At 41.6% G+C, this 14,041-nt stretch overlaps 1 protein-coding gene across 3 annotated transcripts in view; it reads right to left on the bottom strand.

The window, feature by feature from the left end:
* AUH (AU RNA binding methylglutaconyl-CoA hydratase) overlaps positions 1-8,562 on the bottom strand; it is a 113,538-nt gene extending 104,976 nt beyond the window's left edge. Inside the window, exon 1 of one of the 3 annotated variants that reach the window (XM_071581587.1) lies at positions 8,280-8,562. In XM_071581587.1, coding sequence (XP_071437688.1) covers positions 8,280-8,496 — 217 coding nt within the window. In that variant the 5' untranslated portion in view covers positions 8,497-8,562. The remainder of the gene's footprint in view (positions 1-8,279) is intronic. The other 2 variants (XM_071581586.1, XM_071581585.1) reach the window with 2 other exon arrangements.
* Positions 8,563-14,041: the final 5,479 nt, after the last annotated feature.

Here is a 14,041-nt window from a genome sequence, read left to right as displayed (position 1 = left end):
AAAGCATATGTTTCCATATTTAGATAACATGTCCTCAGAGACTTCTTAAAGAATTGAACTAAGACTAGCAACTATGAGAAAGGTACCAGGAAGTCACAAACATAAAAAGAATACCAGCAATGGGAAAATCGTACAGTAGTTCTCCTCCAACACATGAAAACCAAGTTCAATCCTTGGTACACAGCTCCAAAGACTTATTCACAGCTCCCTTAGTCTGGACAGATCGGTTGTCTCTCTGACTGATTACACGTACATTGGTTTGAACGTTGCAGTACAAATATGATTTGTTTGTCCTTATTTAGCCCCCCTCAGCTTAAGAGGCATGATTATAAAACAGGAAAATTCTGAAAAGTTTATTTTGGTAATGTCTAAGTTTACTAAGCCTATAGCAATCTTTTAGACAATTACTGTCTGAACCCAACACAATTCCTGAATTTGAAACACCAGAACACAATCCTATTAGACTGATCGAGCCCTGATAAGATTTTATCCATCAGGACTTTTTGTGCAGAGAATGCAGGGCTAAAGAGAGAAAAAGGACTGGGACAGGGACCAGAAATGAAAGGCAAAAAGGGAGCTCTATCTTAAAAAAAATGCCCATAGTACTGCCATAGTACTTACAAGATGAAAAAACAAATTCCACAAACTCAGTATTTGCCCAGGTGATTACTACTTCACCACTCAGGTTTGAACGTATAATCTGTACAAAATCTGGCTCTCCGAGTCTCCTTGTCATCTCAGTGCATACTACTTCTTTTATTTCAGGAAAACCTGTCCTCCAAAAGGACTGACCCATGAGTTCTTGAGTCCCCTTTCCCTGCCTCTTCCTCTGTCTATGTGCATATGCATGTACACAAGACAAGACCAAAGAGAGCTCCTACTCCTTCTGCAGCTACCAAGTCGAAAAATAAAGTCCTCCATTAGCCAGCTATCACTCTCAAGATTCAAATAAAAATGGTGTCAAATGCAGGTAATAAAGCATACGTGCCTCTTTCTTGTTTCCTATGTACAGATACCTCCAAAAAGGGGAGAGGAGCCAGGCTAAGGCAAATGAGCTTCACTCCCTTGTTCTATAAACCAAAATTCCACCTGTTAATCCCCATGGGTGGAGGTATTCATACAGGACCACATGCAAGGGTCATTATTTTGCACTTACAGAATAATCTGTTCTGTTAAGCAAAAAGGAGAGGTGGTGCAGTATTTTTCTGCTGCCACAATTTCTTCAGGAGAATCTCTCCAAATTCAAACATTAAGTAAATGTAAATTTACTTAAGTAAATTAGGCATGTGCAGCACTACACTTTAAAGCAACAAAAAGACCCCTTGACCTCACTTTGCTTTGAAAATTTCAGGCACATTACAAACCCCATGTTTGAAAAAACTAGAGATGCTATTATCCCAAATCATACTGCTGTGAGGAAATACAGTCCTTTTCAAAAGCACATCAATTTTAACAGCACTGACACTTAATGACACTTGAATTTTTCTTCTCCCCACTACAGACCAAGGACTATTGCTCCAACAACAACAATCATCTATTCAGAAGAAAGTTGTGATTAACATTAAGGCACATTCAATGTTTTTTCCTACAAAGGGGTGATCCTTACAAGTTGATTCTTCTTACTTCTGCTTCCTTCTCCAGAAGAAAGAGATAAAGATAGCACCTACTCAGCCATTCTATTTCTTAAGCAGGAGGAAAAAAAAGATGAAGCAAGAAATGCAAGAGGAAAAGCATAAAAGGTCTGCAAGAGAAAACTACATATTGCATTGATGTATACAAAAGACATTCCTTGAATTCACATTTCCATCAGTTTTGTTCTGATATGTCACTACTACAAGACCTGAGCATCCTGAGGATGGAAGGAACCTTAAAGATCACCTAGTTCCAAGCCCACTGCAATGAGCAAGCTCACCTTGCACCACACCAGGTTGTTCAAAGCCCCATCCAACCTGGCCTTGAACACTTTCAGGGACAGGGCATCCACAACTTCTCTGGTTAACCCATTCCAATGCCTCATCACCCTCACAGTAAAGAATTTCTTCCTAATATCCGGCCAAACCTGCTCTCTTTCAGCTTAAAGTCCTTGTCCTATCACTATATGGCATTGCAAAAAGTCCCTGTCCAGAATTCTCATAGGGTCCCCCTTCAGGTACCAAAAAATCACAATAGGTCACCCTGAAGCCTGATCTTCTTCAGGCTAAACAATCCTAATTCCCTCAGTCTTTCCCCATAGGAGAGGCGCTTCATGCTCCTAAATCATATTCACAGCCTCCTCTGGACTTGCTCCAACAGGTCCATGTCCTTCCTGTGCTGGGAACTTCAGAGCTGGATGCAGTGTTCCTGGTGGGGTCCCATCATCAGAGCAAAAGGGCAGAAGCTCCTCCCTTGCCCTGCTGGTCAGGCTGCTTTTGATGCAGCCCAGGATACAAGTGGCTTTCTGGGTTGCAAGTGCACATTGCCAGGTCATGTCCAGCACTTCCAAGTTCTTCTTGGCAGTGCTGCTCTCAGAGTTCATCCCCCAACCTGTATTGACACTGAGGGTTGCCCCAACCCAGGTGCAGCATCTTGTACTTGATCTTATTAAAACCTCATGAGACTTCCATGGACCCACTTCTTGAGCTTGTCCATGTCCCTCTGGATGGCATCACATCCTTCAGGTGTGACAACTCAACTGCACCACTCAGCTTGGTATCACCTGCAAATTTGCTGAGGCTGCACTCACTTCCATAGTCTATGTCATCAATGAAGATAGTCAATAAGACTAGTCCCAATACAGACTCCTGAGGGACACCACTTGCCATTGATGTCCATGACTAGGTTGGTCAGGCGGCACTTGCCCTTGGTGAAACCGTGCTGTCCGTCTGGAATCACCCCGTGGTCCTCCAAGCGCCTAAGTACAGCTTGCGAGAGGATCTATTCCATTACCTTCCCAGGCACAGCGGTGAGGCTGATGGGTTGGTAGCTCTCAGGATTCTCCCTTCTGCCCTTTTTAAAAGATAGGCATAATGTTTCCCTTCTTCCAGTCACCCGACTGCCAGGACTTTTTGATAACACCAGTTACATTGTCATGTGAAGCATTTAATCATGGTTCATTCCTTCTAAAGTACACACATATAGATGTGCTTTCCAAAATCTTTTAAAAAACCCTGTTTGAAAAATCTACTTGAGAAAGAAAAAATATTGACAAGTAACCATTACAAGCAGTAGTAGTAGTAGTAATATGACAATAATTCCAGTACTCGTTTGGTGTCAGAAATGTGGCAGATACACTAAGAAGGATTAAGCATTCACATAATGCTAAACTCAGTATTCATTTCATAGTTTTTCCTGGGAGCCATCCCCGCATTTTTCTGGGACACAATTCAGCACATAATGTGCATCTATTAAAAATTACATCGACATACTGAACCCAACTTTATCCATACTGCCTAGGCACTCCAAAATGATGATCCCCAGTATTGTCTAATATAAGCAGTCATATTCCTGTATTCTTCTTTCCCAGCCAACCATCAGAGGAAACACGTGCAAATGTACACTATGTTCTCTGCTTATAAGTTACCTTGGTCAAAAGAAAAAGCTGCCTGTGGTATAATTCTCCATGTTTAATAGAAAAAAATACAAAATTAATGCTTAATAAAAACAAAAAATGTCTTTTAGTGAAATAAAGATATATCTATATCTCAAAGATAGCTTCAAAATACCTGTAAAATCCCAGAAACATCCTGATTTCATAGTGGGGACTATATTGAAGATTTGCAAAACATGAAGTGATTATATCATGGTTTAACTATAGTTTATATCAACACACAGGAAATCTTACTTAAAATAATCATTTTCATCTCTTCTGTCATGTACTTTTTAGTGATCAAAATATTCCTCCTCAATATTTGGGAGAAACACATAAATGCTTAATTACTTACAAATAAATCCTGTCTCTACACTCATATTAGTAATTTTGTCAGAGCTAGAAAGATTCACTACATCGGCATAAAAAGTACTTAAAGAATTCTTAACTGCATTTATTTATTTGTATTAAATATACACACAAATGTAATTTTTTCACAATTAAAAAAGTCAAAAAAAGTCTGAATTACATAGAAGGTCAGAGAAGGACCAAAGAGAGCTAAGTTATTTTTGAGTTAACTACTCAGATAAACCAAGCCAGGCAAGTTGTCTTAGATGTTTATTACTCTAGAAGAGTTTCTTAAGTAAAACAAGAACATACAGTGAGCCTACCATGCACAATTCTGGTGGCTTCCATTAATCACCTTATCATAAAGTATTTAAGTGCAAAATCACACAGATGTTTACTAGATAGCACTTTCTAAAAACATCAAAACACTCTTTGCAATCCCCTTTATGGGCCTGTTTCATCTCTAAATACTGCTTTAATTTTTCTCTGTACTTTTTAAATTAGATGATCTCACCTGCTCAGCCCTGCTTTAAAGATATCAGAAGAAGGGGAAGTATTTCCAATTTATCAGCTTGCTATTAGTTTCCAACTGCTGTTGTAAGCAAACAACTTCAACCGAGACCATATTTGTTCTGCTCATTCTATGCATGTTAAAATTCTAACTGAAGAGGACCAAAAGCTGTCTTACATACTCTAAAGTGAACTAAAACCAGCTGGGAAATTTAAGCGTAATGAGTCAATCTAGTGTAAAACCTAAATTTTACAAATATCACATTCCAGCAAGTGATACTACAACACTGGAGTCAAGACTAAAAAGATATTTCTTATAATTCCATCTATAACTTAACAAGCAAAAGCGCTTTCATTTAAATTTGTAATGGGATCACTAATGCAACATGGCTAAAAGTTCTGAAATGTCAACAGCTGTAATGCATTGATAATCAAAGAGCATCTCAAATAAAGTAAATAATATATACTTAATTTAAAAATACTAATGTACTGACAGCCATCTTTACTCACAGACAACTGATACCAAAAGCTCCACAGGTCGCAACATGTGCAGAATACACAGGTATTTTACAATCACATTCTTCAAAAATCTCACATCTTTCGTATCCTCATTCAGCTTAAATTTGGAAGCTGGAAAGTCTTGAGTTAAAATTTCAATAACCAACCCTTTCAAATATAGTATCGTTTTAGTTTATGTTTATCTTCCCAAAACCTGGGGTATACAAATCCCTTGAAAGTGATATGAAGCAGAACACTTTGCTACTTTGTCTGCAGGAAAAGATCTGTCTACAGCTACAAGACATGTGCCTGTACATCAGGCAGTTACCGGCAGTTTTCCTGCCCCCCACCCCCGCAGTATCCTCAGCTGTAAAAGCACCTGGACATCCTTTTCCAAGCAGTGTGGAAATACTGGGCATTTGCAAGAGCAAACAACAGCATGAACAAGCATGTATGTGCTGTGTAAGGTAGTCAGAGGGACAGGCTTCACCCTGAGTGGAGTCCAGAAGTATGTATTGGAAATTATGATGAGGCCACAGCACTGAGGTCCCTCTTGGGCAAACATAAAAGGCAGAAAAAGGAATGTTAAGTTGGAGAAGAGGAAAAAAGACCGCAGCAGAGTATAAAGAGTTCGTGTCCTCCTTGAGCAGGGATATTACAGAGAGATGACCTTTGCATACAAGATGAGGAGGAGGGTGTGCAGCATAGGGAGGAAGCAGAGACATGTTTCTTTTGCAGAAACGTCTGCTCTTTGTGCAGCTGAAAGAGGCATATGAAGTTTATGCCTCCTTCTGGCTTATTTCTAGACCCTTGTTCTTATCCCTTTCTAACAACCAGTATTTGTTTCTACGTCCTTCTGAAAGTTAATGCCAAAAAAAATCCCCTCTGCTGAAGAGAATTCATGAATTAAAAACACATTAACTGAATCCTGTCTTACAATAGCCACAGTTGATTTAACACCTATCACCTAACATACTATCTTCATGCTTCGGGGCGTTAGGTTAGATTCTCAGTACAAAACACCTTCATAACATTACAAAAACAATGATCCCTAGCTGATTCAACAGCTGGAACACACTACCTAAGACTATTGTTTGTTGTGTAACAGTAGAAATAAAAACGGAGTACCATGTAAGATCATTATATATTCCACCACTTCTTGGCAAAGCATAAAATAAACAAGGGAAAAAACTCCTCCAACATTTTACAAACTCTTCTTCACTCCTGTCTTGCCTCTTCCTCAACTTAAAATAATCCTGAAAAAATCAAAACAGAAGTTGAAGACTTAATTCCACAATTGATTGGAAAAACATAACTAAAGTAGTACATCTTAAAGGAACTGAAAAGTGCTGAAAACAGAATTGCAATTAAACAACCAATGATTTCAGGACCAGATTACATCATCTTTACAATCAACCCTTAATAATGACAAAAACCTGCCCTCAGATGAAAGCAAAACTTCAGTTTTCCCTTGGAAAAAGAATAATCTTCTAAGCCACATGCTAAAATTCAAAGTTTTAAAGTACAAATCTATATACAGGCATACTCAGCTCACAGATGCTAGCCTGAATTTGCAGCAGGTCTGAAATAGCTGAGTTAACATGCTGAAAGATGCAAACTCCGCTGTGCATCTCAACACACACGGTGGTTCCATATAAAGACATTCATGTGCTGCAGATGAACAAAACTCCACACTATTTCCCTCTCCATAAAAGTAGGTAGACTATCATGGATATAAAAATAAATCCTCAGGAACAGAGCATGGGTTTACTTCTTCTCCAGCACTCCTAGCCCTGATGCACCCAAATGGGCAGGAAGTGGCAAACACCAAAGGAGGTGAAACACCTCCAAAGAAAGAACACCTTCAAAATTAGTGAGCACCAAACCAAAAGAGGAAGTACAGTGTACATGCTGGGATGCATTGACTGAAGATCACTGTGTGAAGCACGTATTTTCCTTCTTTGTTTAACCAGGTGGTAAAACAAGACCCTTGGTACAGTTGAACAGAATAAGGTCAGTAGCAACTGGCAACATTAAAAGCAAGGAGGAGGCCAAGATGATTATTAGGAAAGAGGTATGAGAGGAGAGAATGCAAAAGCCACAATTCTTGGAACAGAAAATATCAATACAACTTCTGTGCCCTTGTATGCCCCTGAACAAAAGCATAAAACCATTGTGAGAAGCAGCGCAACTTCGGCCATTTGGTGCTGAACTTAATTGTCTCCCAATCAGAGGGGCCAACAGATGACAACTCAGAATGGTGCACCTCATGCACGCAATACGTGCACTGCAATAGTCTGAAAAAGAACACTGGTACAGTTGACACACCTGAAAGATGAGATGCTATCCAGAGAGACCTAAACAGGATCAAGAACTGGGCACATGAGAATCTCATACAGTTTAACAAGACCAAAGGTAAGGTGCTGCAGCTGGGTTGGGGCAGTCCCCAGTATCAATACAGTCTGGCAACAAAGGGATTGAGAGCAACCCTTACAAGGACTTGGGTATGTTGGGGGGTCAGAGACTGGACATGACCCAGTAATGTGCACTTGCAAGCCAGAAAGCCACTTGTATCCTGGGCTGCATCAAAAGCAGTGTGACCAGCAGGGCAAGGGATGGGATCCTGCCCCTCTGCTCTGGTGGGGCTCCACCAGGAACACTGCATCCAGCTCTGAAGTTTCCAGCACAGGAAGGTCATGGACCTGTTGGAGTGAATCCAAAGGAGGGCCACCAGGATCTTGAGAGGATGGAGCACCTCACCTACAAGAGAATTCAGATTGTTCAGCCTAGAAAAGAGAAAGCTTTGGGATAACTTAAATGCAGCCTTCAATTACATGAAGGGAACTTACAAGAAAGATGAGGTAAGACTATTCACAAGGGCATTTAGTGAAAGGACAAGAGGAATGCATTCAAATTGAAAGACTGCACAGGTCTAGAGTAGACATTCGGAAAAAAATCTTTACTGTGAGGGTGGTGAGGCACTGGAATAAGTTTCCCAGGAGAGCTGTGCCGCATTCATGGAGGTATTCAAGGTGTGGCTGGATAGGGCTTTGAGCAACCTGGTCTGGTGATAGGTGTTCCTGCCCACGGCACGGGACCCTTCCAACCCAAACCGTTCACTGATTCTTAGAAGGGCCAGGCCGTCCCAGGCCGCCCCAGCTCTGCCAAGCGCTGCTGGCAGCTCTGAGCATCCCGCGGCGCAGCCCCGCCCGCGGGCACAGGCGGAGGCGGAGCCGCCGCTCCATTCCCGCCCCTCGCCGCGGGGCAGCTTCCCCAGGGCCGTGCTGTCCCTGCCCCGCACGGGTCACCGCGGCCGGGCGGGGGGGCAGCGGGGCCAAGGCCGCTTTCCCCTCGTTACCTTTGTGCTCATCATCCAGGTACCGGACGCGCAGCTCCTCCTCTTCCTTCGCCTGGGAGGCGAAGTTCCTCCCGGCCGAGGGGAGAGCGGCGGCGCCTCCGCGCAGCGGCAGCGCCCGGTGCCCTGTCGGGACACGGGCGGCGGAGGTCGCGGCGGCCGCAGCTGCGAGGCTGAGCCGGGCGCGCAGGAGGCCGAGCCCGCGCAGCGCCGCCGCCATGGCTGCTCCGCCGCCTCAGCCCCGGCCCCGGCCCCGGCCCGCGCCCACGTGACCCGCTGCGGCACGCACGGCACCGCCCCCCCCGCGCCGCCTGCACCGGCACCGGCACGGCCTGAGCGGGCACGGACGGGCACGAACAGCCCTGGGGCGCAGACCCGACACTGTCAGCGAACAAACTCCATCCTCCCCTGCATCAGCCAGCAGGGCGAGGGGACTCTGCCCCACTGCGCTGCTCGTGAGACCCCACCGGGAGCACTGCGGGCCGCTGTCGGGTCCTCAGCGTAAGAAGGACATGGAACGTGGGTGCAAATCCAGAGGACGGCCACGAAGTTGGTAAGAGGACTGGAGCACGTCCCCTACGAAGATTGGCTTAGAAAGATGCGGCTGTTCACTCTGGAAGAAGGAGGGTTGTGTGGAGACCTCACAGCAACCTTCCAGTGCTTGAAGGGGACTCTTCATCAGGAACCGTAGAGATAGGACAAGGAGTAACGGGTAAAACCTGAAAGATGATGTACTTAGGTTAGATATTAGGAAGAAAGTCTTTATTATGACAGTGGTTGCGACCCTGGAACAAGTTGCCCAGGGAGGCTGTGGATGCCTCGGTGCTGACTGTTCAAAGCCGAGCTGGGTAAGGCCTCGAGCAGCCTGATTTACTGGGAGGTGTCTATGCCCATGGCATAGAGTTGGGGCTGGATGATCTTTAAAGACTCATTACAACCCCTTAACATTCTATGATTCTATGTTTTTGCACACACACCTTGAAATACACAGATGTGTGGACAGATTTATCATTGGTGGAAGCAGATGCTTAGTTTTGCCAGCAGTTTGTGATGCTAGTGGAAGTTTTGTGGCACACTTATTTGTAGTGAACTCAGGAGCATCCCACCATGGCAGTGTCCTCAGGCTCTGTTTCACTGTGTGAGGTGGCAGCGGAGTGAATGTATGTGTACTTCACAGCACTTGGTTCTTCCCCCACATCACATCCATGGCCAGGCCCAGTCGTGTCATCAGCACTGAACAAAGTAACTATGGTAAATAACAGAAACTAGGCAGCTCCTAAAGGCTGCTTGGACTGGCCACACTCCTCTTTTGGGGCACTCAGACTTACCACTGTCTTGCAAAACCAAGGATCATATTAGTATGGTTTGATGATTAGAGTTGTGTTACGAGCTGTTGCAAAACAGCAGTTGAAATTTCACTCATCCCTGTGTCAATACAGTAACATTTGTTGGGTCAGAGTATGTGTACATATATTAGATATAAAAGAAGTTGACTCCTTACATAGGACTTGGGAAAGGTTGCTACAGCTACAGTTTATTCAGGACAGTAATGAGGCTCTTAAAGCTGTGAAGTTTGTCTTCTTCAAGTTTATTTCCTTTGAAGAATTAGGTCTTGAGAATTGAAAATGTGCCTTTGAGCCACCCCCTATCATTGACATAATTCAGTGTGTTTAATCAAAGGACTAAAGCTGTACTGCGTCTGTGCAGAGGCTCAGATGGAGCCACTTTGGTTGTTGTTTTGGAAAACTAGCTACAGCATTCCTCCATGCTGTTGCTCAGCACCTCCTCCATGCATCCCTTCTGGAGAAATGAGGTCTAAAAATAATGTCCTATTTGTTCTTGTGGAACACCATGAAGGGCAAATGGAGAAGGGGGGACAGGGAGGAACAGGCAGACTATTGTCTGCATTTATTATATTTTACTATTTCAACAGGGCTATAGGTTGTGATTCACAGCCCATTCCAGTAGTGCCCACAGTATGCTAAAGACTTTTCCAGTAGAAAGAAGTAAAGAGTGCCTGTCCTGGAAAATTTGTTCACAGTTGAAGAACATTTTATTTTATGAGTAGGAATTTTGAAACTTCATATCCAATTACATCAATAGAAACAGAGAGACAACTCTATTCTAAAAGACACAGGAGAAGATAAAAAGGCATTAAAAGCAGAACTAAATTTACTGAAGCACTGTAAGTTTGCCTTTAAATTGAAGGCAGACATGTAGTCATTTGGAATGGTTCCCAGAGTCAAGGACTAGTGAACACTTTCCTGAGCAGAGGTCAGTAAATGAAAGCAAGCCCAACAGCCTCATATCTGTTGTAAAAGCACCCACAATTGTTTTTAAAACTGAAAGAATTTCAGAAATACAAGCTTCTTTTACATGCCACTGTTTGGTTTTACTTTCTTCGTGTAAGAAATGAAAATAAAATTAATTTCTATGTATTTTTTTCTCTGTTAATGCGTAAAACTGCATGATATGCATGTAAGTTTGTTTTATTTTTGTCATTTAATATTACACTGTATTTTGTAATACTGTATATTCGGTTCCTCTCATTCCACTGACATTCAAACATGATTCAGACTTGGATAAAAGCAAAGTTTTCCATATTCTCTTGTCCTCTGATTTTTTCACTGTGGTTTGGTTCTAACACCACAGCTCTGAAGTAAAAGTAATACATGGAAAGCCCATTTGGTTACAGAGGGAATGTGTTACTGACATACAGATTATTATGTAAACATGTATCCTAATTAGAAAAAAAATGGAGCAACTGAAAGTACATAACATATGACATTGTTTGGTAGCCTGATTACTGTTGCACACAAAAATCCAAAATGTGGTGATACTTAGTGATGGGTAAAATAAATTGATTTACCACAACTGTATAAATCTTGTCTTGGCCTCCCTTATGCCCGGAGAAGCATGAATGAAAACAGAACCAAGTGTAGATGGAGAATAGCTCATCAAATTCTCTGCTCTCAGATGTAAGATTTAATATGGTCACTCAGTCATACAAGGGAAAAAACTTGAAGGTCATTCACCCTAATTCTACATTTGGAGTTGCCTTGGAAAGCCCATTTAAATCAGACCGAAGGTTCTCACAGGGCTCTGGACTGAAACTGAAAGGGGAAATGTGCAGCATATGTTTTTAGCTTAGCTTACAGCTTTTGTTTGAAAACATAGAATCATAGAATATGCTGAGTTGGAAAGGACCCATCAGGATCATCAAGCCCAACTGACCCAGAAGGGAGCAGGTTTTGGGGTTTGGGGTGAGGACAGTTATGCAGCACCGTTCAGAGGTGCAGAAGTTGGGAGACTGTCTGTGTGGTTAGTGGAGAGAAGTTTCTTCATAACATTATTGTGGATGCTTCAGTGCAGGTACCTGCCATGATTCATTTTCTAGAGGAGCAATCTCCCTCTTAAATGAAGTATAACAGAGGCCTATGGCTTCTAAACTCTAGATCTAAATTAAGTACCTAAAACGAAAGAGAGTGAAACTATTTGTGGATGTTCAGTTAGGGATCTAGTGTTTTTAAAAATGCTAATAAATAATTGAAATAAAGGCATGTGTATTTATACTAATCTGCAATTTTACAGTTAACAATGAAAAGGTGCATACATTATGTACAATGAAGCAGAACACAAGGAATCTCACCTTGTTCTACGTTGCCTTAATTTTCTTACATTTATGCATGTAGATGAGGTGTAACAAATAGTTTCATTTTCTCTGGATGAGCATAGCAGTGTCAATGCATAAAATGGAAAGGGAACAGGTTTTAGGGGAAAAATGTAGCACCCAATTTTGGCTTTTCAAACTGAATCGTTGTCTTTCTTGCAAATTCAAAACTAGTTGTCTTTCTAAAAGGACTATTATACTTGAGAGTGAGGTCTGTTACCTCTACTCATTCTCTAACTTGCTTTATGAAGGTTGTTTCAATTTCACACCACCCACCAGGAGCATTTGTCTCTTCTAGTTTTCACATATTTGCTTTTTATTAATGGCAGGGTTTTCCTGATTACTGTGTTATGCAACTAGCATACTTTACCTTCCAGTCTTGATATTTAAGGTGTTTTAAAGCCTTTAGATTTTTTAACACTGAGATTGCTGAAGAAATGCCACTCATTTTTATGTATTTAATAGTAGTAAAGATGTAGCACAGACAGCATGTTCCCTTTTTGGCACTGCGCCTATTTTATATGTTTTGCAGGCAGCTGTTTGCTTACATCGTCTGTTTTCTTTCTTCTCAGTACAGCTTTGAAATTCTAATGCCACGACATATGATGTTTTACAAATTACTTTTCAGGAATTAGTCTTCTTAAACTCAGTCTATGCGAGTATGCTTACAATTTTCCTTACATAGCACTTGTTACCTGACCCCAGCACCTATTGAATATTCTACCTGTTTGTCCTTCATGTCTTGGAGCATAGGGCAGATTTTGGCTTTGCATTCATGTCAGCTCCATGCTTACACTCCTGCATCTTGAAAATGGAGGCAATTGCATTGGATTGGTATAGTGGACAAGAACATGGCATACATGAGCCAATTACAGGAGAATGGGAACTGTCTGCCCATTCTCTTCAAATGGCAAATGTGACAAAATGCTAAAAGAATTACAGGAACATAAACAGGCTGAGCAAGGCCTCTTGCGTGTGTAAATGAGCACAGAGCTATAACTGTAATATTGGAAAGTCAGAACCTAGGTACCTTGGGTTCTTCTAACTAGAATTGGGCAGATATTTAGTAATGAAAATGTACAGAATGCTTTATTTTGAGGCAGGGCACACAGTTTATCCCAAATGGGCATGAAATAAGAGCATTTATTTCTGTGGAGTTAGATGAAAGAAGAGTTGTTGAAAACAGAGAATTTACAAACAGTGAAAATTCTTTAAAATTGAATCTATCTAATTACAGCTCCCATGTATTTTCATGGTGATATGTCTCCTCCTGCCAAAGCTTTTAAAAAGCTTTCTTGTATTTTCAAAGTAGTTCAACACATCAGACATTTACCAAGCCAGATAAATAACTATGCCTTCAGGCAAACTGCACACCAGCTGCAACATCACTGAGCTTACAGTGAATGCACCCTGTTCAGCTATTTATAAAGATTGTGAAAATCATTTGTTTTCTTCATGATCAGGCTTCTGGACAAAACTTTGTCTGAAGTAATACTCTCCTTTCATATCTGTATCCTTCTGAATAACTCGAGAGCCAGCATTAATGTTATCTTGTCTGAAGGTATCTTTGCTTTGGCAATAGACAGGGCAAGCTCTCCTGTCGTATATATGGGTTAGTGAAAGCTGCAAAAGAAGCAGAGAAACCAGACAGAACAATTCTAATGTAGCTGGCATTTGATTTAAGATAGTTGATGTGAAATTCTAGTAGAAAATGGATTTACCAATTTTTTCAGGGGGCCTTTATGTGGTAAAAGGCTGCTGCTGAAGGGCTGTTGCTAAGGTGGCAGTAAAACACTCCTGTCAAATCCGTGCTATCTAGAATGATGAAACAGATATTAGCCCACAGAAGGAAGCACTAAGGAACAAAGAATTACTATTCTTCATAAAAGCAGCATCTACATGCAGAGTGGGGTTTTTGACTAAACAAGCATTTGGTGAAATAAAGGCAAAATTTATCTGAATAACATTTTGTTTAAAAGTTTTTCAATTAAGGTGATAAATAACATTTATAGTAGAACTCTCAATGAAACAAAAATTTCTGTCACCATTTCAATCAGGAGATGAAAAATATTGTAATGCTTCTGTCCACACATAA

The sequence above is a fragment of the Pithys albifrons genome, chromosome Z, assembly GCF_047495875.1.
Source record: "Pithys albifrons albifrons isolate INPA30051 chromosome Z, PitAlb_v1, whole genome shotgun sequence".
In the NCBI taxonomy this organism is placed as follows: Eukaryota; Metazoa; Chordata; class Aves; order Passeriformes; family Thamnophilidae; genus Pithys; species Pithys albifrons.
This window is presented reverse-complemented; position numbering and strand designations above follow the sequence as displayed.